The sequence below is a fragment of the Phalacrocorax carbo genome, chromosome 28 (assembly GCF_963921805.1).
Source record: "Phalacrocorax carbo chromosome 28, bPhaCar2.1, whole genome shotgun sequence".
Classification (NCBI taxonomy): Eukaryota; Metazoa; Chordata; class Aves; order Suliformes; family Phalacrocoracidae; genus Phalacrocorax; species Phalacrocorax carbo.
The window spans coordinates 2,274,110-2,299,501 of NC_087540.1; the positions used below are offsets into that span (position 1 = coordinate 2,274,110).

A 25,392-nucleotide genomic window follows, 5' to 3' on the forward strand; every position below is an offset into this window, starting at 1 on the left:
TTCATGCCACGGGGGCGGTGAAGGAGGATCTATAGGATACCAGATGCAAGGATCATCCTGCCATGGAGGAGGAGGCGGCGGTGGCGGTGGCAGCGGCGGTGGTGCTATTTATCAGACCCACATATCATCGTCCTCCTTTGGAGGAGGAGGTGGTTCAGGCCAACAGGGACAAGGATTCATCAGTGGTGGAGGAGGAGGTGGTGGTGGGTCAGGCCACCAGGGACAAGGTCCCATCTGCATTATTGGAGGAGGAGGTGGTGGTAGTGGAGGCAGTGGTGGTTCAGGCCACCAAAGTCAAGGCCCCATCTGCATTGGAGATGGTAGCATGGGAGGAGGAGGAGGAGGTGGTTCTGGACACAAAAGCCAAGGTCCCATCTGTATTGGTGGTGGTGGAGGAGGGGGAGGTGGGGGTGGTGGCTCCTGCCACCAGGGACAAGGTCCCATCTGCATTGGAGGTGGTAGTGGTGGAGGAGGAGGCAGTTCTGGCCACCAGGGACAAGGTCCTATCTGTATTGGAGGTGGTGGTGGTGGTGGTGGTGGAGGTGGTGGTGGTTCCTGCCACCAGGGCCAAGGTCCCATCTGCATTGGTGGTGGTGGTGGTGGTGGTGGTGGAGGAGGTGGTGGTGGTGGCCACCAGGGCCAAGGTCCCATCTGCATTGGAGGTGGTGGCGGTGGTGGAGGAGGTGGTGGTTCTGGCCACCAGGGTCAAGGTCCCATCTGCATTGGTGGTGGTGGTGGTGGAGGAGGAGGAGGAGGTGGCTCCTGCCACCAGGGCCAAGGTCCCATCTGCATTGGAGGTGGTGGTGGAGGAGGTGATTCTGGCCACCAGGGTCAAGGTCCTATCTGCATTATTGGAGGTGGTGGTGGTGGTGGAGGAGGTGGTGGTGGTGGCCACCAGGGACAAGGTCCTATCTGCATTGGTGGTGGAGGAGGTGGTGGTTCTGGCCACCAGGGTCAAGGTCCCATCTGCATTGGTGGTGGTGGAGGTGGTGGAGGAGGAGGTGGTGGTGGCCACCAGGGACAAGGTCCCATCTGCATTGGTGGTGGTGGAGGTGGTGGAGGAGGTGGTGGTGGTGGCCACCAGGGACAAGGTCCCATCTGCATTGGTGGTGGTGGAGGAGGAGGTGGTTCTGGCCACCAGGGACAAGGTCCCATCTGCATTGGTGGTGGTGGTGGTAGTGGTGGAGGAGGTGGTGGTGGTGGCCACCAGGGACAAGGTCCCATCTGCATTGGTGGTGGTGGAGGAGGTGGTGGTGGTGGCCACCAGGGACAAGGTCCCATCTGCATTGGTGGTGGTGGTGGAGGAGGTGGTGGAGGTGGTGGTGGTTCCTGCCACCAGGGCCAAGGTCCCATCTGCATTGGAGGTGGCAGCATAGGAGGGGGAGGGGGAGGTGGTGGTGGTTCTGGCCACCAGGGTCAAGGATCTATCTGCATCATTGGGGGAGGTGGCTCAGGCCACCAGAGCCAGGGATCATGCTCTTATGGAGGAGCTGGCAGTGGAGGTGGTTCCTCCAGTTCTGGAGGGTTTTCTATTCAACAGCAGACCCAGCCAATCTGCTGGCCACCACTGACCAAACACAAGTAGTATCTGCAAAGGGACTCTCAGATCAAGCCTCACATTTCTTTCTCTGTTAAATTTAGAATATTTGCATTATTCCTTTCTCCTCTTCCTTGGGATTTTTCTGTTCAGCTCTCCAGCTGACCAGAACCTCTGGTATTGTGTATCAATAACTTCCAGCTAGGGGTGTTTCATATGTCTGTTATCTGCCTCAATTTTCTAGTGATTGTACAAGACAATAAAACTTGCAGTTCTACAGAGCTTCAGTGTCTGAGTGGTTGGATTTTGCTTTATACCATGACATCTGCATTATCTCCATTATGATTTTTTTTTTTTTAATTCTGAGCTGACAGTGGTGTAATAAAGCTCCAGAGCACAAGTGCATTGAAGATCCACCTGTAGAAGAGGTGCTGGATTCACTAAATATTCTTAGGTCATCTTCTAATGTCTGTTGCCACTCATAACCCTGACATTTGCCCATCAGATAAGCTCCCACAGAGTTAAACATTGCAGTCTCTCTACCTCATCAAAATGTCATGCAATGCCCAAGCAAGTTTTAAAGGGGTTAGGAGAGAAAAGCTTCAAAAACTCTAATACAAAGGATTACAAGGTACTATTTCAGGTGTGAAGCTGAGGCCCTCGCAAGTGCGTGATGCAGGAGCTCTTAGTGCTCCCAGCTGCACAAAGCAGCTGCGGAAGAGAAATGAGGGGTCTTTCCAACCCTTACTCCAGCTCTGAACCCCTGGTGGCGCCAGCGGCAGGGACAGGGCTTCAGAAAGCCCCTTCCAATGGCTGAGATGCTAAGCCTGGGGTAACGAGGGATCTCCTCATTCCCACAGGAATAAAACACAGCTCCGGGTATGAGTCTTCAGTGGGAGTTTCCCTACGGGAGGTGATTTCTTTGATGTGGTATACTCTGGCAATTAGCAGGGAAAGGAAAATAAACCTTCTCTGCCTGAACTATTCTACATGAGGCAGATGACAGATGCCTGGAAGTGTCCCAGAAGAGACAGGAGTGACCCACACCTACAGCGGGTAAAAGAGCTTCACGTTCATGTGTTCCTCTGTCCTCTCCCCCTTGGGACCCCAGGGACGCAAGCATTCTCAAAACACGTCCAGACGAGTTCCTCCAGCCAGTGCTGCCACTGGAACAGCTGAGTTGCCTGGGATTTTATTAGGGAAAGTCATAGGATGCTAAAACACCGGTGACCAGGCATTGCACAAACACTGCCGTTGCCTGCATGGTGCTAACAGAAAGCTTGGGGTCCCCCTTCAAGGAGGTGGGAGCATTGGTGTTGAACATCCCTGCACCCAGAAATGGCCCAGGACCAAGAAAACTGGGAGCCAAGTTTCAGAGGCTCTCAGGGTGACAGCAGGAACACAGTGCATCCTCAGACCTTGTCGCTTCTTCAGAAATGCCAGAGCCATCTCCCAAACTGGGATGAATGCGTCCTTTTGGTTAATATCCATCAAGATACTGGCACACAGGGTGGATGCTGGATCTGGTGCACTCTACCTGCAGCACTTCAACTTATTTCTAAAATAGGCATCACCCCTCCTCTCAGAGGCAATGTAAAGCCTGCCTGACCTCTGTGCTGTCCATAGTGGTGCACTCAAACAAAAATCATGATCAACACTTCACCAGTACAGTGGGGAAGTCCAGGCATGTGAGATTCCTTTGCTGGCCCAGCAAGAGCAGTCCTACCCAATGCAGCCCTCTCCGTTCCCCTGGGTATCTCCATAGTCTGTAACACACAACGAACACAAGTCTCCACAGTCCTGTGGCAAATACGGATTTGTGGATACTGCTGACTTTGTCACTAATCTGATTTGTTACACGGCTTTAGTTAGCAATTTAAGATTTATTAATATTTTTGAGATAGATCACAGTATTAGACCGTATAATTCTTAATAGCTCTTAAGCATCAGCCAATTTAAACCAGCAGTTTGATGGAATTTGTTACAATCAACAGAGCGACTTAGTTAAAGATTCAAGAATGGCAAGGTTCACCCTATTAATTACATGGAAGAAGCGCATAAAGGAAAATTCATTTATACACGAGTTAGAATTATTCACAGAGGGATTGTGGATGCAGGGGATAAGGAGGACTCTCCCGTTGAGTCACGAGGTTTAGAATAGAGCCCCTTCCTTTCTAAACTCCTTTCAGAGACAAGTCTGGGTTCAGCTAGGTCCACTTTCAGTCTCAGAGTTGGTCAATGGTTTATGTGAATAGTAAAAATATATATGTATATATCACCAAATTGCACACACACGCAGAGGTTAACCTGTGTTTAAAATTTCCTTTTTTGTGAGTTTCATGAGTTACTCACTTTTATGTGCCGGCATTCATCAGCACAATGCTGGTGAACCTCGCCAGGTCAGGCCTTTGCGTCCTTGTGAAACGGTCAACAGACGATCCTTCAATCCTCGCAAAATCTACCCTGAGAGGCATCCCAGCCCAGGGGGAGATACAGGGTCACACAGCCCGCTGTGGTGCCGGAGACCTCAAAAGTTCTCCATCTTGGATCGCTGTTTATAGGATTGAGATGATTGGCTTTGGTCAATATTTTACGTTCTGGCCACAAATCATGCTCAAGTCATTATGACCAAGATAATAGCAAAATAGGGCTTATCCTGGGATCTCAGACTGACCCAGGGGGCTGCACCACCACAGGTCCCTTCTGCTGTCAGTTAGCATGCCAGCAGCATCTCCCAGCTCAAGAGGAGGGTGCTAGCTGGAGTCCCGATATCCTACCATGAAAGTCCACCACAGGAGCTGAGCTCACACGTGATACCTGCAGCCGAACCGCAGGTAGCCTAGGAAGTGATGCACTAGAGAGGCATTGATCTGATTTGATGAGTCAGGACAAGTGGGATGAAGGAGGACACTTTGTTTAGTAAATAAACCTATCACCATTCCTTTGGATGCCTCACTTCCCACCTGGGAAAGCTAGAAACGGTATAAAAGTTGCTGGATCTCACAGTGCTTCATTCGCTCAGCTTTGCTCTGTGGTACGCGTTCAGAGCCGAGAAGGGTAAGTCCATTTCTGCCAAAGGGAGCAATTCTTCTCTTACTTTCATGCTTGCAAAACATAAATGCTTTGGTAAAGTACATCTGATGGGTGGTGGCTTGAAGGGCAGGAAGGTTGCTTTGATTAATTTCAACCTCATGTGGACCTCAGCACAAGCAGAATTATCCCGGGCTACTGAAAGACATGAGTATCATCAATATAGAGACGGAGAAGGAACCGCTGTGGGGTGAAAGACGTTAAATGATGGGTGGATTAACTTCAGCAACCTGCTAACCGCCTCTTAGCAAAAGGCTCCATGTGCAGCTGGGATCTATGCAGCCCAAAGTGCTTATAAGAAAGGAGGTCCATTGGTACTGGAGGCAACTGCCAACGTCACCGGGCTCTACAGGGGTCCTTCTGGCAGGGCAGGGTGTGACAACAGTGACTGCTCTTGAATAAAATGCATGCTATTTCTTCCAGGGTCAAAGATGTGCTCCAGACAATCCAGCGGAGGCTGCCAGGAAAAGTCTTCCCAGTCCGGCGGGTGCCACAGCGGGGGCTCCTGCGGCCACGGCAGCGGCTCCTCCTGCTGTGGAGGCTCAGGCTCGGGCAGCTCCGGCGGGGGCAGAGGGGACTCGAGCAGGATCATTATCAGCATTGGCAGTGGAGGAGGGGGATCCTGCTGCAGTGGGGGCTCCTCGGGCTACGGCATGGGAGGAGGATACAGTGGTGGTTCTTCAGGATCAAAGAGCATGATTGGAGGTGGAGGGAGTGGGGGATCCTCTGGATGCTGTAGTGGAGGATCCAGTTATGGCATGGGAGGAGGATACAGTGGTGGTTCTTCAGGATCAAAGAGCATGATTGGAGGTGGAGGGAGTGGGGGATCCTCTGGATGCTGCAGTGGGGGATCCAGCTACGGCATGGGAGGAGGATCTGGTGGTGGGTCTTCAGGATCAAAGAGCATGATTGGAGGTGGAGGGAGTGGGGGATCCTCTGGCTGCTGCAGTGGGGGATCCAGTGGTGGCTCCTCAGGAGGCAAGATCATAGTTGTTGGTGGAGGGAGTGGGGGATCCTCTGGATGCTGCAGTGGTGGCTCTTCAGGCTACGGCATGGGAGGAAGATCTGGTGGTGGGTCTTCAGGATCAAAGAGCATGATTGGAGGTGGAGGGAGTGGGGGATCATCCAGCTGCTGCAGTGGGGGATCCAGTTATGGCATGGGAGGTGGATCTGGTGGTGGGTCTTCAGGGTCAAAGAGCATCACTGGAGGTGGAGGGAGTGGGGGATCCTCTGGCTGCTGCAGTGGGGGGTCCAGTGGTGGGTCTTCAGGAGGCAAGATCATAGTTGTTGGTGGAGGGAGTGAGGGATACTCTGGCTGCTGCAGTGGGGGATCAAGCTACGGCATGGGAGGAGGATCTGGTGGTGGGTCTTCAGGATCAAAGAGCATGATTGGAGGTGGAGGGAGTGGGGGATCCTCTGGATGCTGCAGTGGGGGATCCAGCTACGGCATGGGAGGAGGATCCAGTGGTGGGTCTTCAGGATCAAAGAGCATGATTGGAGGTGGAGGGAGTGGGGGATCCTCTGGCTGCTGCAGTGGGGGATCCAGTGGTGGCTCCTCAGGAGGCAAGATCATAGTTGTTGGTGGAGGGAGTGGGGGATCCTCTGGATGCTGCAGTGGGGGATCCAGTTATGGCATGGGAGGAGGATCTGGTGGTGGGTCTTCAGGATCAAAGAGCATGATTGGAGGTGGAGGGAGTGGGGGATCCTCCGGATGCTGCAGTGGGGGATCCAGTTATGGCATGGGAGGAGGATCCAGTGGTGGGTCTTCAGGATCAAAGAGCATGATTGGAGGTGGAGGGAGTGGGGGATCCTCTGGCTGCTGCAGTGGAGGATCCAGTGGTGGGTCTTCAGGAGGCAAGATCATAATTGTTGGTGGAGGGAGTGGGGGATCCTCTGGCTGCTGCAGTGGGGGCTCCAGTGGTGGCTCCTCAGGAGGCAAGATCATAGTTGTTGGTGGAGGTAGTGGGGGATCCTCTGGATGCTGCAGTGGGGGCTCCTCGGGCTACGGCATGGGAGGAGGATCTGGTGGTGGGTCTTCAGGATCAAAGAGCATCATTGGAGGTGGAGGGAGTGGGGGATCCTCCGGATGCTGCAGTGGGGGCTCCAGCGGTGGTAGTGGCAGTTCCTCAGGCCATAAGATCATCATCAGCTCTGGAGGGGGCAGTGGCGGCTCCTGCCATTCCACACAGCAGAAATGCCCCATCATCATTCCAAATATCGAGTCACATCAGACCAAGCAGGCCTGCCACTGGCCCCACAGCCACCAGAAGTAACAGCACAGGCAGACCCAGTTCTCATCAAGAAGAGCCCTGCATCTGTCTTCCAAGTTTGCCTGTTTCCTCCCAGCATGTCCTCTTCCCTTGCCTTCCCTTGATGCTGCACCCTGTGCTGTGAACTCCAAGATTACTCTTCTCACCCATCAGTATGAAGGGGAATAAAGATCGCTGTGTACAGAACAACTGGTTTTGCAATGTGGCTTTTATCCTTTGTTTGCCCCTCAGTTACTTTCAAAAATTGAATAATATGTCAAATACATTCAGCTGAGAAATCTCCTTCAGCCTTCAGTGCTGGAGCAGATGGTTATTAACAGATCTTTCTTGAGCAAAACCTTGTTGCTCAAGCAGATGATCATTGTCCTTCTTGCAAATAACATCCACCAAGGCTGCAACTTTAACCTGGTATTTCTCCACCGTGGTTTCCCCTTCCCAGAGAAGAAAGGAGACCACAACCTCTGGGGATCACTGCAGGGATTCACAGTGCAGACAGCAGCATCGTTTGGAAATACAGATGGGTTTTTACATACTCCATTTCTCTAAATTTATCATAAGAAAACCAATAATTATCATAGGGAACATTCACTCGCCTTTGTGATGAAGTCAGTAGCAAGTCCTCTTTGGGACAAGTGTGATTACAGTATTGCATCCAGTAAAGTTTAAGCTAAGAGGGTTTTTTGTCCATCTCACACACAGCTGGGATGCAGGAAACAAAATTAGGAATAAAATGGATCATCGGCCCTGAAAATGCTTGAGGGATCATGACTGACCAACTTCGGCCTTTTGCAGAAAAATTGGAGAGTTCTTACACCAGCAGTACCTTCATCATGTCCCACGCTATCAGCATTAGCGCTGCTGTGCATGAAGGACGCTGCTGGGAAAAAGGACTGTAGAATCTGGCCAAGGTTTTTCCCTCTCAACAATGCACACCAAGGCACCATCCCCTGGTGTCTGCAGTGATGAGACAGGAACATAACACAACCTGCTGGCCCATCCTGAGGGTGACTGGACTGCAGGGCAGAACAGGGCCCGAGAGAGCATCAGAAAACAGGCAGCATGGCCCAAACTTGGGGCAGCCTCCACTGTGAAGCCTTTTGCATCCACCCTTGCCTTTACCCACCATAGGTATTAAAGCTGTTCTTTAACCTGGCAGGGATTGTGGCAACGTCGACCACTCCAGTGCTTTGCTTCCAGCCACCCTCCTCCCTCCACATGTGGCACGAACCACACATGTGCATGTGCTACAGGGTCAGTGTTATCAGTCCCTGCAGGGTCCAGCCTTGGGGTCTCCATGCACCAGTGCTTGCAGGAACACCTCTCACACCCCTGCCAAAAGCCTCCACAGCCTTCCCTCACACCCTGGGTCCTGATGAGCTGCAAAACCTAGTTGCTCCTTTGTGCAAGTCCCTACAAGTTAAATGCATGGGAGGGATTAAGGTGTTGCACGTGTGAGAGCCAGGCTTGCAGTGAGGCCTTAGCGTTCCCTTTGATGATGAGAGTGGAGCGTAGGCCACTGGAGGGAGTCCACAGCAAAATGAAGGAAGCCCCCTGTGCCCTCATTCCTGGTGCTAATGGTCCTGCCCCCATACCAGTGGAGCTGCGTTCCTGCTCAAATTGTGTTCATCATGACGGGGCTGGGCAGCCTGCTGCTGCTGTCATGCATCCTCTCAGCTAAAACTCCTCCAATTATGCTTTCCTCTACTCAGTGTCCCATGAGGGCGGATGCTGTTGTCAGCCTCCAAGCATGCATGACGCAGTGACAGGATGAAGCTGCTGCAAAACAGAGAAGCCAGAGCTGTGATAACTGTGATGACAAACTGTCATTCTCCAGCAAGCAAAATACCCACATGCCTCGCCAGCCTCAGGTGTGGGTGGGCTGGCCAGTGAAGCAGGACCCTCAGGAAATGGGTCCTCCTGAGACAGAGGAAATGTTTAATGCCTTACAGTTCAAGAGTAGGGTCTTGATGGCCTTCAAATGCAACTTTGCAAACAGAAAGGGTTCAAGACTTCCCCCACTCCCACCTGGTGATCGGGCCCCTGGGAAGCTGGCGCTGAGCTCAGACATGTCTGCTCAATCCAACAGCAGTTTCCAACCTGGGCTCCCAAAAGGGTGAGGGGAAATGGCCCCCATGTCTCTGCCATCCTCACAGGGCCCTCTGAAATGGATCCGGGCTGAGGTGCTCCAAAGCGATGCAATGCCCCGTCAGAGGTGGCACCTCTGGCTGGTTGAGCACACAGTTGCCTTTCCCAGCTGGCTGGACGTACTCCTGCTCCCCATCTCACCAGTCCTTGAGGAAACCCTCCTTAATGGCTTCAAGCTGCATCAGGAGAGGTTTAGATTGGATATTAGGAAAAATTTCTTTACTCCAAGAGTGGTCGGGCACTGGCACAGGCTGCACAGAGTGGTGGTGGATGCACCATCCGCGGGGGTATTTAAAAGACTTGTAGACACAGCACTTCAGGGCATGGTTTAGGAGACATGGTAGTGTTAGGCTGGCGGTTGCACTTGATCCTAGAGGTCTTTTCCAACGTTAGTGATTCTATGATTCTATTCAATGATTTCCCTAAAATTCCCTGGGCCTCTGCTCCAGCACATCTTTACCCTTGTCCTACCGTCAGGTTCTAGCCCTAACTCACTCCAGCCTCCATCCCTCATCATCTGCTCTGTCTCCATGCTCTGCTGAGTGCCCAAGAAGCTGCAGCCTAACACAAATGCATTGGTGAACCCCCAAGGTAGACCCCCAGAAGCCGTTTGCCCCCAACATTTCAGAGCAAGACTGGAAATGAATCATTAAGCAGAATTAGCAACTGTAAGAAAGTAATTGATACACCTCCTTCTTATCACCTATCTGCTGCAAGTGAGTCAAAGAAGGAGGTAGCTAAAGCCAGGCTCAGTAAATAGATCTATCAGCATTCCTTAGGGTGTCTCACTTCCCTTAAGAGCACAAAGCCTACAATATAAAAGCTCACCTATCCCAAGGCTCCTCATTCACCTGCCGCAGAGCCTTGCATGCACTTGCAGTTGCACTGAAGGTAAGCCTATTGACACAGAGACTTTTTAAACCAGAGTTCGCAGGAAGGTTGCTCCACCAGCTGGTCTTTGAGCATGCTTTGAACGAGGGGAACACGCCAGCTGGACTACCTTCCTTACAGAAGGGAAAGGCAGCTGATATTCTAAGGGCAAGCAAATATGGCTGATATTTCAGCTGCTGCGAGTTTCAGCAATCTATAAATGAGAAGGATCTAGAGTGGGATTAGAGTTTTTAGACCGCCAACGCTGAGCAGAGCACGTGTGAAAATCTCTGGAAGTACTGTCAACGTTCCTGCACGCAGAGACTTTCCATGGATGTTATGATCTGCAGACCAGACCCTGGGAGCTTTTCACAGCAGGTCAATCCTGCTGTCTAAAAATGGTGATGGAGTTTATGACGCTGCCATTCTTGTAGCATTGCAGAAGATGGGGCAGATGGGTCATTTCCTGGGAAATGCATCGCTTTTGGGTTTGTTATGAGGGTTCAGCAGCATCTCCAAGGGGATTATTTACAACAGCACTGCTTCTTGCAGGTTCACTGTTCAAAGATGTGCTCCAGACAATCCAGCGGAGGCTGCCAGGAAAAGTCTTCCCAGTCCGGCGGGTGCCACAGCGGGGGCTCCTGCGGCCACGGCAGCGGCTCCTCCTGCTGTGGAGGCTCAGGCTCGGGCAGCTCCGGCGGGGGCAGAGGGGACTCGAGCAGGATCATTATCAGCATTGGCAGTGGAGGAGGGGGATCCTGCTGCAGTGGGGGCTCCTCGGGCTACAGCATGGGAGGAGGATACAGTGGTGGCTCTTCAGGATCAAAGAGCATCATTGGTGGTGGAGGGAGTGGGGGATCCTCTGGATGCTGTAGTGGGGGATCCAGCTATGGCATGGGAGGAGGAGCCAGTGGTGGGTCTTCAGGATCAAAGAGCATGATTGGAGGTGGAGGGAGTGGGGGATCATCCGGCTGCTGCAGTGGGGGATCCAGTTATGGCATGGGAGGAGGATCTGGTGGTGGGTCTTCAGGATCAAAGAGCATGATTGGAGGTGGAGGGAGTGGGGGATCCTCTGGCTGCTGCAGCGGAGGATCCAGTGGTGGGTCTTCAGGAGGCAAGATCATAATTGTTGGTGGAGGGAGTGGGGGATCCTCTGGATGCTGCAGTGGAGGATCCAGTTATGGCATGGGAGGAGGATCTGGTGGTGGGTCTTCAGGGTCAAAGAGCATCACTGGAGGTGGAGGGAGTGGGGGATCATCCAGCTGCTGCAGTGGGGGATCCAGCTATGGCATGGGAGGAGGATCTGGTGGTGGGTCTTCAGGATCAAAGAGCATGATTGGAGGTGGAGGGAGTGGGGGATCCTCTGGCTGCTGCAGTGGGGGCTCCAGTGGTGGGTCTTCAGGAGGCAAGATCATAATTGTTGGTGGAGGGAGTGGGGGATCCTCTGGCTGCTGCAGTGGAGGATCCAGTTATGGCATGGGAGGAGGATCTGGTGGTGGGTCTTCAGGATCAAAGAGCATGATTGGAGGTGGAGGGAGTGGGGGATCCTCCGGATGCTGCAGTGGGGGATCCAGTGGTGGGTCTTCAGGAGGCAAGATCATAATTGTTGGTGGAGGGAGTGGGGGATCCTCTGGCTGCTGCAGTGGGGGCTCTTCGGGCTACGGCATGGGAGGAGGATCTGGTGGTGGGTCTTCAGGATCAAAGAGCATGATTGGAGGTGGAGGGAGTGGGGGATCCTCTGGCTGCTGCAGTGGGGGCTCCAGTGGTGGCTCCTCAGGAGGCAAGATCATAGTTGTTGGTGGAGGGAGTGGGGGATCCTCTGGCTGCTGCAGTGGGGGATCCAGTTATGGCATGGGAGGAGGATCCAGTGGTGGGTCTTCAGGATCAAAGAGCATGATTGGAGGTGGAGGGAGTGGGGGATCCTCTGGCTGCTGCAGTGGGGGATCCAGTGGTGGCTCCTCAGGAGGCAAGATCATAGTTGTTGGTGGAGGTAGTGGGGGATCCTCTGGCTGCTGCAGTGGGGGATCCAGTTATGGCATGGGAGGAGGATCTGGTGGTGGGTCTTCAGGATCAAAGAGCATGATTGGAGGTGGAGGGAGTGGGGGATCCTCTGGCTGCTGCAGTGGGGGCTCCAGTGGTGGGTCTTCAGGAGGCAAGATCATAATTGTTGGTGGAGATAGTGGGGGATCCTCTGGCTGCTGCAGTGGAGGATCCAGTTATGGCATGGGAGGAGGATCTGGTGGTGGGTCTTCAGGATCAAAGAGCATCATTGGAGGTGGAGGGAGTGGGGGATCCTCCGGATGCTGCAGTGGGGGCTCCAGTGGTGGTAGTGGCAGTTCCTCAGGCCATAAGATCATCGTCAGCTCTGGAGGGGGCAGTGGCGGCTCCTGCCATTCCACGCAGCAGAAATGCCCCATCATCATTCCAAATATCGAGTCACATCAGACCAAGCAGGCCTGCCACTGGCCCCACAGCCACCAGAAGTAACAGCCACATCTGTCCATGGCACTCAGCAATACCAGCCTTGTCTTTGCCATGTCGCCTTTTTCCCTCGAGACCTGGCTCTGTTTGCCTTTTTCTTCCCAGCATGTCCTCTCTGCTTTTCTTCCCTTGATGGCTGGATCCCTGTGCTTAGAACTTCAGGATTAACAGCCTTTTGCCCTGCTGCTGATGTTTGGATGTCCTTGATGAGGCTCTGCTCCTCTTCCATAGAGCACTTTTTAGATCTAATAAATATAATAATGTGTGAAAGCTGCCTTTTTTGGGAGTTTGTTTTTTCATGTGTTTTCAACGACCATCTTATGTTCCTGGAAGCCAGAAACCTCTCTGATGAGACAATTCACTCATCTCTGTAAAGATGATCGGTTCAATAACACATTGCTGTACCCGCAGCTCTAAATACACACAGTTCATAGCCCCTGAAAATTTACACCTTCATTGTCCCCCTGGACTCTGAGATAGACTAACAACACATCCTAAAACACCAAGTACCCACAGCACCCAACATCCCCTTGGCACCTGTGCGTGGTGCAGCCATCCCAGCTCATGGATCTATGGAGTGCTGCTGGGAGACATGACCAAGCCCATCAGCTCAGTCCTAAAGAGCAGGGATTGGGGCTGACCCTCAACAGCAGCTGTTGGTGCCCATGGTGGCCAATAACACCGTTCCAACAGCCGCATCCCTGCCACCCTTCCACTTCTCTCCCAGCTTTATAGACCTCACAGCAGCTCTACCGGGAGGGTAAATCTCGCATGCTGGGCCAGCCAAATCGTCCCTGGGCCAGGCAGATGGGAATAAAACCAGCAGCAGTTCCCTCAGGCAGCTCAACACACTCCAAATCATGCCTCCAGGCCTTAATCCCTCCTTGCCCAACCTTTTGAAATGCGCTTTGAAATGCCGAGGGCAGAAACACCAACCCATGAACCGTTTGCTTCCTGGTAGACATGGATTTTTGCCAAAGCTGAGACTCATTGTCCCCATGGCAAAACTGCTCAGAGCTGATCAGACCTAGCCCAGCCTGAAGGAGATGTGCTGCAGGGCAGAGTTGGAGCACCACAGGCTGCAGCGCGGACATCATGACGGGCAGCACTACTAGCATGGCCACAACGCGTATCCCCCTGCAGCCCTCCTGATCGTCTCCCCTGGCGTCCCTGGTGCTTGGTGGTCTTTCCAAGGCAGAGGAAGGACACAGCGTATGAAAACGCAGAAGGAAGGCACTTGGAGGCATACTCCTTCGTTAAAGGAGTAATCCAGCCACAGTGGGTTTAAGTGTTAGGACATTCACACCTCTGCAATTCTCTCCAGGGCCCCTAAGCTTTCTCAGAGCATCTCTAGCACCCTTGCAAAATACCCAAGCTGGGCACTTCACTTTTGACGAGCTTTTCGTTCATATGCAAATGACTTCCTCAGAAACTCTCCCACTAGAGATGCTGGAGGGATCAACGTGCTGTGTGGCCACCAGATCTCTTCTGAACACCTGCCTTCCCCTCTCCTGGGTACCCGCTGGACACTCTCACCCTTAGAGTGAGGCCCCGAGCCACAAGAACTGCCACACCGCTGAACCAGAGCCTCCCTGCCCCTTCCCTGAGCAGGAGCCGGTCCCCACCACCCTCTGCCCCACACTCGCTGATCCTCTTGCTCAGCATTTCCCACCCATGCCCCCACCCACCTCCTCCTGTCTCCCCCAGCATTGCCACCTCACTGGGGGCCGAAGCGCTCCTCCGCAGCTCAGGGCAGGAGCACAGGAATAGGATCATTAAGCAGAAGTAGCAATTACTGCCGCATGCAACACACAAGGAGCATGAAGGAAAGATATCGATCAGATGTCATGAGTCAAGCAGGCACTGAAATCAGACTTTGGTAAATAAATCCTTGTCATTCCTTAGGGTGTCTCACTTCCCATATATGCTAAACGTCATATAAAAGTTCCCGTCTGTTAAAGCTCCTCATTCAGTCGACATTTATCTTCTAAATGTGTTTCCAATGGCTGAGGAGGGTAAGTCTGCTGTTTTCTGAGACTTTATTATTTCATATTCATGGGAGATAGCTTTATTTATATATTTTTAATATATTTTATATATGCTGTGCCAATTATCATATATAAAAGACCTTTGGGGATGCTACGCAACAATACGCAACAATAATACAGCCGGCAGCGTCATCTTGCATGGAAATTTTGATCCACTGCTTTTGCAGCAGTTTAAAAACAAAAGCAAGGATAACCCTTGTAATTTTTATGGCTCTGTGATTTACGGTCATGAAGATGAGCAGGGAGAGCCGTGGCAGTTATCAGATGTTAAAAGAGTATATTTCAGGCTTTGACTCTCTGGAAAGACACCCTGGAGATAAGAAAGAAAAAAGCTATCCCAGTCAGAGTCAAAATACTCTTGCATTTGAAGAAGAGCTGCGCAGTGCCCTGTTTTGAACCCTGGCATTGCCTTTCTGACCACACCACCTGCAGCCTCCCCACCTGCCACAGTGCAAATATGAAGCAAGACAGTGCAGGTTTTATTTTTTTTTTTCCTCTTCCAGATTTACCACCGTCTCCGAGGGAGATGTGGCCGCCGGAACAGGGGCTACAACAGTGAGATCTCCTCACACCACACAGGATGCTCCAGTAGCAGCAGGGACCTCTTGAGCCTCCATGGACGAGGCTCCTTCTTCTGTGGTGGAGACGGCTCAGTCATCTACAGCCGGGGAGCTCCCTCCTGCCCGCCCATGCCAACATCACCCACCTACAGCATTGCAGGGGGGTACAGGGGTGGCGGTGAGGGATCTGTTGTAATAACTGGCGGTGACAGCGAGGGGACATCTGGCTGGGGCACTGCAGGGGGGTCAGTCTCAGTCTACGGCACCGGGAGGGCAATAGGGTGCAGCAGTGAGGACTCAGGCTACAGCATCGCTGGCAGCTCAGGGGGTGGTGGAGGATCCGGCTGCCACAGTGGGAATTTGGGCATGACAGTGGGAGGAAGCTCTGGATATGGGTATGATGTGTCACCAAGAGAAAGGGTCTTAACAATAGGTGGGGGCAATGGTGGGTCAGGGTACTATAGTGGAGGATTGGGCTATGGCTATGGCATCGGGGGATACTCAGACCCAGAATTCAGCTCTGGTGCTGGTGGGTTCTCCCAGGCCATGCAGCAGAAATGCCCCGTGGTCGTTCCCAACATCGAGGTCCAACAGAGCAAGCAGAGCAGCCACTGGCCCCCCAGCCAGAAAAAGTGACTGACCCAGGAGCCATCCCTGCTCAAGCACAAGTGCCCTGGATGTGCCGCAATGCAGCTTTTCCCCGACTCTGTCATTATGGTCAGGGAGCTTTGCATTCCTTGTGCTGGGCTGTGCTAGCAACGTTGCTGCAAGCGCTGCTGGGAAAAGTGATTTGTGCTTTGGTGATGGGAAAAGGTTCTTCTCTCCATCTCCTTTTGCTCATGGGTTGGAAAATTAAACTTCATAGTCTGTGGGAAATTCCAGTATGTGAATTATTTCTTTAATTTACTCCTTCACTCAGCAGACAGGTAGATACTCAAGAAGTCTGCTTCACAACACAAGATTTATCCTCCAACATTTTTTATATATATTTTACAGCCATACTCAAAAGTAATATTTATTTTAACGGAATTAAAATATGCCCTTTGCAACATCAAGAGAAGGTTCTTAATTTTGCCCTTGCCGAAGTCAGAGCTTCCCCCGTGCTGTTCCCATCAAACAGAAACGCTGCCCCCGCCGAGACCCTCTGCACGGCTTCGCAGGCCAGACTCCACGAGCTACATTAAGGAGATACGCGAAGCTCTCGGGCGATTTCCGGCTGATGCGTATTTACAGCGTGACCTTGGAAGTGCAAGGTTGTTTACTTGGAAACAATTACACACCAGGCTCCTGTCCCAAAGAGATTGCAGGTGATGTTGTAAGCCGGAGCACATAAACCTTATGCTTGCACCAGTGGCATGAGGCAACTCGAACAAGCTCGTTTGCTTCTTCGCGGTAACCTGCTTCATGACATTTTTTATAGGATCAGGCCCTAAATTAGGCACAGGGAGAAGATGGTTCCTCTGTTCTGTGCTGCTGGGGCAGCTAGGGGGAGGCTTGAACATCCAGTGCTGGTTCTTACAGAGTATTTGCCAAACATTTAGTCTTTTGGGACTGTGATCTGGGGTTTTTTGACTCCTCCAAATATTGGTAATGAAGGGAAAAATCACCCATAGATCTGTGCCCATTTAAAAGGGAGAGAAAAAAGCATGAAATTACACCATAAAGTATTTTCTACCATTGCTGCTTTCACCCACCTGTGGGGATTTTGACCCTTTCAGCTCAATAAAAAACCAGAAGACTTTGCCCTGATGTCTGTAAAACACCACAGCTTACAAAACCCAAAATCCTCTGAGCTCTAGCCCTGTGTTTGGTGCCACAATGGGTATCTTTCACGCTGTAGTGTTGTAGGACTGTGGTGCAGTGAACATTACATAAGGTTTTGACACCAGCCGTATTAAATTCCCTTCTAAACTTAGACAGTATTATCATTTATTTGCATCTACTTCTATTTCTGAAATCTACCACACCATTATTGATTTCTGTTATTTTCCCTACTGCATCTGATAGCATCAAAGGTAGCAAAAGAACCCAGAAAACTCAAAGAACTTCCAAGAGACTTCCAGGAAAACGATTAGAGCCTGGAGTATTCAAAATCTTCTTGTCCGTTCAACTAACTGACCAAAAACCATCCCAAAATTTCAGTCCTCCCCCCCAAAAAAAATGAAAATAGGGAACACTTAAAAGCACATTCCTTATTCATTATCCTGGCTGGTTTTTTGAGGTTTGAATCAAAAAACACCCCACAAGCTTAGATGTTAACTGAGATAGATGATACGATAGTATAATAGACCCGGGGGAGAAGGAGGATGCTCTTGCATCCAGGGCTTGAACACGAGGAGCTGGGGCTGCACCGCTGCCTCCCTCTGCACGCTGGAGCGGCTGCAGCTCCCCTCCAGCATGAGGCTGGGAGCAGGCGGAGGCTGGATTTTACACACGGGCGTACACATGCACGCTTGCACATGCAGATTTCCTCCCTACTTGTTGTGCAATAGGCGGCGAACACGTCATCCTCCATAGCTGACAGCTGCGATAACGCAGGACTCTTCCGTGAGCGTGTCAGTGCTTGCAGAAGCCGTGGCCCCTCTGCTTTGGCTGTTTGTAAACAGGCAAGCTTGAACGGTAAACACGAGTCTGGCTTCTTGATGAAAGTCACTAACTGGCGCCTCTGGATAGAAACTCAAGAAATTGTTTTCGAGATAGCGAGTGGGAGCCACCCCTTCTGCTTCAGTCGATCCCTGCCCAGCAAAAGCTTGTGACTCCCATGTTTGCAGAGGGAGTTAAGATGCAAAATGAGTAAAAACACAGCCGAAATTGCACAGTCAAGCTGCTAATGGGAGGGAAAGCAGAAACCAGGACTGTTGCAAAGCCGTGGTTGCACAGCTGATTGCACCAGGGCCAGACGAGTGCCCCAGGCTTGCAACAGTCCGCTGCTTTGCACCCAGGGTGCACCTGTCCCGCCCCAGGGAAGAGCTGGGTGAGCTCGAGATGCGTGGTGAGCTCGGGTACATGGTCTCTGAGCTAGCGCTTTACTCAGTGCTTACTCATGAACGCAAGGTTTGCCCAAGCGGCTTCTGTAGGCACACGTTTCCCACCACGGACAATGGCTGGCAAATAAAAAAATATTAAATTATTAGAAAAACAGACATTTTGAAAGAGCAATTCTATTCAGGGCTCTTTGCTATTGGCCAGGAAAAATGTCAGCAATGAAAATTCATAGTAACTATGGCACTATCAGTGAAATGGCTATAAAATCAGACGTGAAGTAGATGAACAGAGGTAGAGAAACCATGCTACATTTTTGGGGTATTCACAGCTCTAAGCCAAGACTTCCAAAAGTGGCCTGTACCGCTACCTGGCTTTGATAGGCCACTTTCCACTCGTAGCTCCTAGAGCCCGCCACAGTGGCCACAGGCTTCATCATCCTGGTTTTATTGCTTTGGGAAATGCCACAGTCAGAGAGAGGAGATTGAGAAGGAACCCTTGGTTGCTAAGCTTCTGGCACCTGTAGATATCATACAGGGTGAAGACAACTTTAAAGATGCTTTCAGAGGACATGTGATGAGGACTTCCTAAACACTTGTCATTTTTTTATGGCAAGAACCTGAAAGTGGTGGCCCTTGTCCACTGCGCAAGACCCCGGTCCAGCCAAGAGCAGTTAGAGATGACCGGGGATCATGACCTCTCCTCCCAGACTTTGGGCAAGAGGTTTCGGGAGGACAGAAACCCAGAAAAGCACCACCTTTGCCATCCATTTTGCAATATAAAACTCATCCCGGCATGACGGTGAGACAGTCGAGCCACCCACACGGTTTTCACTCTTAGCGCATTACAACCTGCGTGGGGCAGGGTGGCAATTAAAGCTGTGTAACACAAGGAAGACAATCTACTGTATGACAAGTCAATCAAAGAAACCTGGTTGAATAAGCTTTTGAAGGTGGTGGGTAATTAGAGGTGTGGCTGTTTTGTAAATATGTTGGTCATTTTTCCCCAGGCGTTGATTGCATTTTCAGGAAGAGAGTTAGGAACCATATAAAAGTTCTCAGATGGGAGAGCATCTCATTCACTCAGCTCCGCTCCTTCTTCAGAGCCTTCACAGCCAAGGTAAGTGGCTACCACACTGCTAACATTTCATTCCTATGAAAATTCGGTGCACAGAGCTGAGCTATGCTCTTACAGAGATAGGTCTGTCTGCAGGTGCTGGGATTACTGAGAGCCAAGTTCTTGCCTTGGTGGCTGGGGCAATTTTGTGCTATCAAAATCGGTCTCAAGACTGCCTGTGCCAGGAAGCAAAATTTATTGTTCTTACCACACGTAGACATATTTGGATTACTTCAGTGCTCTGGATTCCTAGTTTCTGGAGACAAACTGGAAATAAAAAAGTAAAGAACAGGATTTGGGAAAGAATGGGGGACAGCAGGCTGATCTTTCATAAGAAACCTTGGGTTTAAGCTGGGAATTTTAATTGCACTTATGAGCCTGACTCCTTTACTAAGCTCCTTTGGAAAATTTAAATCCTCAGGAGCTGAAAGTATTAAGCTGTCCTTGAAGAAATTTAGGGAAGAACTGAGAAGGCAGGTTTAAACTATGAGGGGAAGGAGCAGCATGAACAGCTTTCAGCTCAGCTGGCTGCATCTTGGATGCCTTCTGCCTCCTTGAAATCTCAGCTCTCCGCAGAACGGTATTTAGACGTGCACATAGGATTTTCCTCATGCCTCAGGAAATTGGGCTCTGGCCAGCCAAGTGTCCGCGGGGCACGGAGGGAGCAGAGGACATGAGGGAGGAAGGCACAGGAGTCTCTTCATTTTGAGCTCCTGGCTTTGAAAATGTATTTTGCCAAGGCTCAAATACACCAGTCCTGGCTGTAAATTCACCGGCTGTGCCAGGGCCCCTCTAGGCTGCAGGTTTTCCAGACCGTTGCCAAGATGCTTCGTGCTGGTTCAGGATAAACTGGCAGCCCACAGCACATCTACTCCTCTACACAGCCCTGAGATAATCCCAGAGTGTCTTGCGTGAGTGCTTGTGGGATGCAGCAAGGGAGAGCAGGGAAAGCACTCGTGGAGCCCAGCAGAAATGGAGACCAGGGCTGCTGGTGGGGCTCGTGGGGGCGATCAGATGACTTGGGCTGATCCGGCACTGCGGGAGCGAAGCCCCAAGCTGGGGAAACGGGACGGGCAAATCCTGCCAAGCCCAGGCAAGCTCATAAACACATCAAGGAAAACTGAATCCAAAGCAGAGCGGGGAAAGCACGCTGCCCTTCGTGCATCTAACGACAAAGGTCTCTCCTTCCCAGGGTTCATCGCACCAACCGAAAAATGTGCTCCCGAGGAGAGAGAGGCTGCCACAGCAACGAGAGCTCCTGCCACAGCGGAGGCTCCTCCTGCCACGACAGCGAGAGGTCCTGCCATGGCTCCGAGGGGGTCGTCTGCCACGAAGTGAGCGCTGTGCAGGATGTGACACCCGTGGTGGTCCTCCCTCCCCAGTGCCCCGTGGTCACCGTGCCCGGGCAGGTGCCGGTGCCCCCTGCTCCCTGCCAGCAGCAGCAGCAGCAGATCAAGCAGCCAGTGCAGTGGCCCCCACAGCAGCAGAAGTGAAGAAGCGAGGATGAGCCGATGGTCAGCGCACACCGCGGGACTGCACCTCTCCCCTCTCCTCCGCAAGGTGCAGCCCTGAGCTTGGGCAGGTCCTGCCCCTTCCCTCCAGCACGTATTACCTCTCCCCGCTCCCGATAACGCAAAGTGGCATTAGCATGGCAGAAACGTGATTTGCCCTCGCGCATGCAAGAATTTGAATCCATTAATTTCCTGCTTCTGTCTGCAGTCGCAAAGATGTGATATTAAAACCTAAAGCTCAAAAAACTTGTTGGTGTCCTAGTGTTCTTCCACTGTAACCCTCCTCCTTATCTTTAGCACCATTACCAAGCACACCTTTATTAACACGAGCTGCTTTTTACAGCTCCCCCCCTTCCCATTGCACTTCAATGGCAGTGATGTGTCAAATCTCAGCTCCGCAGTCCCCACACCTGGTGTATCTGCCAGATATATCCAGATGCTGGGTTTGGAAAAGCTGTCTGGGGTTGAAGGTGCAGATCAGCATCTCTCGTTAATCCCAGCCCTTGGCTCTGCGACAACTGGCCCTGAACCTCAGATCCTCACAGGCACATTCTGAAGGAGCTAAAAGCAAAGCTTTGGCTTCGTAATACGTACGTGGCTGGTGAGCACAAAAGCAGACTCCATCTACGAAGTCTGAAAATCACTGATCACCCTAAACAAGAGAGTATAAGCAGAGGAAGGACTACTTTATACTTCATCTTCTTTCTGACCTGTCCAAAATAGAGAATATGGGATGAGTTAGATAGTTTGTGCAGGGTAACTCTACCTTCTTTGAAAATCCCAGCAAGAGTCCATATAGCCTAGATGAAAAACTGGCTGATGCAAAATAAAACTAAGTCACGCCATGCACTGCAGCATTGACTCCCACTGTGAACTCTAGTCCTGTAAACACCACACATGTCTGGAAAATGAGAGGTTGAGAAAGAAAAAAAAATGTTCCCAGCTCCTACCAAGGATTAAGCTAATTTTGCTCAGCAGAAACCATGAAAGTTCTGAGCTTCCCTTGTAGACGTAGAAAAAAAAGGAATATCAAACGGACAGATGGCCATAAAAATCAGCAGCTGTATTTCGCCTTGCACTAGGTTCATCCCCAGGTTCTCCTCCGGTGTCCACCAGCAGGGAGGCAGATTGCTGCAGGAATTCGTGCCTCTGTGGGATGAGAGCCATATTGTGTGTAATGCGCTAGATATTTAATTAGCAAAGGGTTTGCACTGAATCTTTGAAAGGAACAAGAAACTTATTATTAGCACCTGTTTTATTATTACTCTTAATTAAAATAACAAGGAGCACCATTCCCATATGCAAGGTACATGATTGCAGGTGGAAGGAATGAACTTCAGGGTCAGAGACGTGCAGCTCTGTGTGCAAAGGCATTGCATGGTGCCACCGACGGTCCCTGTCCCCCCAGGCACTGGCACCCCTCTGCCAGTGCCAAACCCATCCTGTGCCAAACCGGAGGCTGAAACCAAGCCAGACTGGAGGCTCCAGGCTGCCTTTGAGTCTGTCTGAAAGCATTCGGGGGAAGGGGAGATAAAATCTCCTATCTTAATGCTTTCTAAGCAGTCCAAGTTCTCACCTACGCTCTCACTCTCAGGCTGAAGCGCTGCAGGTTGTGTCATTCGTTTAAGGAAAGACTTAGGAAGAGCCTGAGGAACAGAGACAGCAAATCTCTCCTGAGCTGGAGCGTTGTTATCTTGGCACACGCCTCTGGGAAGCGGAGCAGGAAAGCGGGCTGCATCACTTCGGCAGGAAACGGTCCCCACCATCCCCCCGCCGTGACGACCACAGCAGCAATGGTGCCTGTGCTGAGGGCAACCCCTGCAGAGGATGCTTTCTGGGCTGAGCCTCAATCAAGTCAGCAGAAGAGTGGGTGAGAAACAGACCGCAAAAAGCATGATAAACCCAAGGCAAACATTAGAAAAGTGAGAGGCAAGGGGTACCTGCATGCAGGGCACGTTCCTCAGCACGAAACAATCACACACAGAATCCCAGGCTGGAAGGGACCTCAGGGATCATCTAGTCCAACCTTTCTAGGAAGAGCAGAGTCTAAACAAGATGGCCCAGCACCCTGCCCAGACGACTCTTGAAGGTGGCCAAGTCAACCCCTTCCCTGGGGAGATTATTCCAATGGTTGACTGGCAAGTTCTGGGCTCCCACACCTCGTTTCTGACTGCGCCGTTGTCATTACACACAGCAACATGAGAGTCCCAGACCATGCCAGGGTGAGGGTCCCGCACAACCTGGTCTCCCATTAATTGTAGCCTCCCTCGTGACACCCCTCCGAGCACACCCCACACACCTCGTAGCTGCTCACCAGCTCCGCGGCACAGGGAGAAGACCTGCTTCCCTGGCATGGTGCCGACGGAGCGGCGGCAGCCGCGGTGCCGGTAGCTGTGGCCTCCCCGGCACGAGCCTCTGCCACGGGCGCAGCCGGGGCTGTAGGCATAGAGGAGGGGTGTTCACCAGGTGTCCAGCCAGGACCCTGCCAGGCCATACCAGTTGAGTCCAAGTGGAAGAAGGATTCCCTCCCAGAAGAACATGCCATTTTGGGCTGTGGAGTACACCTAAAGGACAGGCAGCTCAGTGATGCAAGCAAGACATCTTTTTATGCAATTTTTTTTTATCTACTGCACTTCAAGATAAGCAGGGCCAACCAGAAACAGAGGACTCACCTACAGCAAATTTGGACTTCCCCCCCATTTTATCATTGGCTGTAAAATATCTTCTGGATGACATATTAGATACTGTAACATTTTTCCTGAAAGTGAGATATTTATTCCACAAACCTAATTTTTATTGTTCTTTTCAATGATTAGATATCATTTTTCAATGCAATATAAGAAATATTCCATAGAAAGTATCACCCTCGCACTATTTACAATAAACAAGCAGTCTGGTTTTAGGCAGAGCCAAGTCAAGTGGGTAAACACAGAGCTACAGTCTACATACGTATCCATAAATGATCCAGATCATTAGTCAAATCACGTACCTTAAACAACAACAGGGGAGCAATAGGAGAAGTAAAGTCAAACTGAAGGGAATGGCCTGAAACAGGGGACCTTTATAGAGCTGGAGGCTTCAGCAGTGAGGCACCCCTGGGGAATGGGGGCTTTGCTCTTCCTGACCACAGCCAGTTTTGTTTGCTGCCCTTGGTTCCCGATATTTACATTTGAAGCATTTTTTTAATTTATTTTTATCTTCTTTCTTTTATAGGACAGATTTCCCTCCATACTTGATCAAAGGTTTCTAAAGGTGCTGCCTAACTACGGCCTAAATAAAACTTCACAGCAAAGTATTTATAGGTTCATTCTGTACATTGTGATACTGGAGCACAGATGTGAGTGGACCTGTCTGAGGGATGCCCGTGAGTCAGTAGAGCATCACCCAAAATCTATTGCGCCTGACGTCTAATCCACAATGCCATCCCAGTGTTGACACATTCTTGCCTTTTATGGGACAAGAAAATGTAATTGCTGGGTTAGATGGGCATGACCTGTACGTAGACACGGAAAGGAAGACTGAAGTTCATCCATGATTCACGGGAAAATCCAGGCTCAGAAACATCTACCTCTACCACATTACACTGTTCTGTTTATTTTTTTCTTGACCTACAGCCCTGTCTAATGCATATTTCCATATGAGCTGCAGCGATGCCATGGCTGAGTACTGAAAGCAGGACAGCACTACTAGCGCTCTGTCCCAGCTAATAGTCCAAATATAACCTTCAACATTATTTTGAAATTAAAGATCTTAAACCTTACCTTGGAGGCAGACACATGGCCCACCTTCTCACAACCTCAACTGCTAAAGATTTCCAGAAAGTAAATGGAAGGCAGGTTTTATTTAAAATGTTGGGGGGAAAAATTAGAAGTACATTAAAGAAGGACATAGGAAAACAGGAACAGAAAATAACTACACCTCTGGCAGTGTGAGCACGACTTAGGCTGGTGGGTTCACCTCAGACCATTCTGTTGCGGGATGTGATATCACTGCCATCAACACTGTACAGATGAATTAAGATTAAAACAGCATCTATAGCAGGAATAAAAGAAATCCTCGATAGAACACTCTATGTAGACAGGTTGACATTGTCAATGAAGGACATCTTTGGGCTAATGCTGAATGTCTCATTAAAATATCCGGTACCATTGGGCAATTCAGCCACATTATTCCTGCCCTAAACATAATCCACGTGAGTTAACATTAGTAATCTTTTTTTTTTTTTTCACACGGAGGTACGATCACGTTTAGCTCTTGGCCCATGTGACGTCCTGGCACAGCTTGAGGAATCGGTACTTCTGAATTACAAACACCTCTTCCACTTGATACATGTTGTCCATGACCAGATCCATTAGGTTTTTTGGTATTGGTGTCACTTTGCGTGAAATACCTTCCAATCTCTTTCATAGGGAAGCAAAGGAATTAGCGTGCTATTAATAGCCTATGGGACAATTACAATGCTAAAAGCACCGTGCATCAAAGGGAAAATGTCGGAAGCTGAATACAGCGGATAGAAATGGGCTGGGATATGTAATTAGGTTACACTTGCCAAGAGATGTCTCATGTCCCAGATAACCCTTTGGAAGAGTATAAAAGGTCTCTCATCCCAGTTTCCTTCATTCGCTTCTCTGCCTCTATACAACTTCATTCCAGTTGCTGAAGGGGTAAGTCCAATTTTTTTATTCCTCTTGAGGATTTTTTTGTTATCAAACCATCTGCTTTCATACAAGCTTTGCTGGAGTTGGAGTATGACACTCACTCCTCACCTCTGGACCTCGGTAG

General features: G+C 50.7%; 3 protein-coding genes across 3 annotated transcripts; all 3 read left to right on the forward strand.

Moving 5' to 3' along the window:
* The first annotated feature begins 5,058 nt into the window (after nucleotides 1-5,058).
* Nucleotides 5,059-6,900, forward strand: LOC135318113 (loricrin-like). The gene is made up of 4 exons (XM_064474957.1): nucleotides 5,059-5,149; nucleotides 5,240-5,926; nucleotides 6,029-6,508; nucleotides 6,695-6,900. Exons 1-4 carry the CDS (start codon nucleotides 5,059-5,061, stop codon nucleotides 6,898-6,900), a joined length of 1,464 nt encoding a protein of 487 aa, XP_064331027.1.
* Nucleotides 6,901-10,479: 3,579 nt separating this feature from the next.
* On the forward strand, nucleotides 10,480-12,399 carry LOC135317981 (loricrin-like). The gene is made up of 5 exons (XM_064474720.1): nucleotides 10,480-10,570; nucleotides 10,661-11,225; nucleotides 11,370-11,878; nucleotides 11,960-12,091; nucleotides 12,194-12,399. Exons 1-5 carry the CDS (start codon nucleotides 10,480-10,482, stop codon nucleotides 12,397-12,399), a joined length of 1,503 nt encoding a protein of 500 aa, XP_064330790.1.
* Nucleotides 12,400-13,839: 1,440 nt separating this feature from the next.
* LOC104046652 (uncharacterized) lies at nucleotides 13,840-15,637 on the forward strand. The gene is made up of 2 exons (XM_009506827.2): nucleotides 13,840-13,908; nucleotides 14,945-15,637. The coding sequence occupies exons 1-2, from the start codon at nucleotides 13,840-13,842 to the stop codon at nucleotides 15,635-15,637; spliced, it is 762 nt and encodes a 253-aa protein (XP_009505122.2).
* Nucleotides 15,638-25,392: the final 9,755 nt, after the last annotated feature.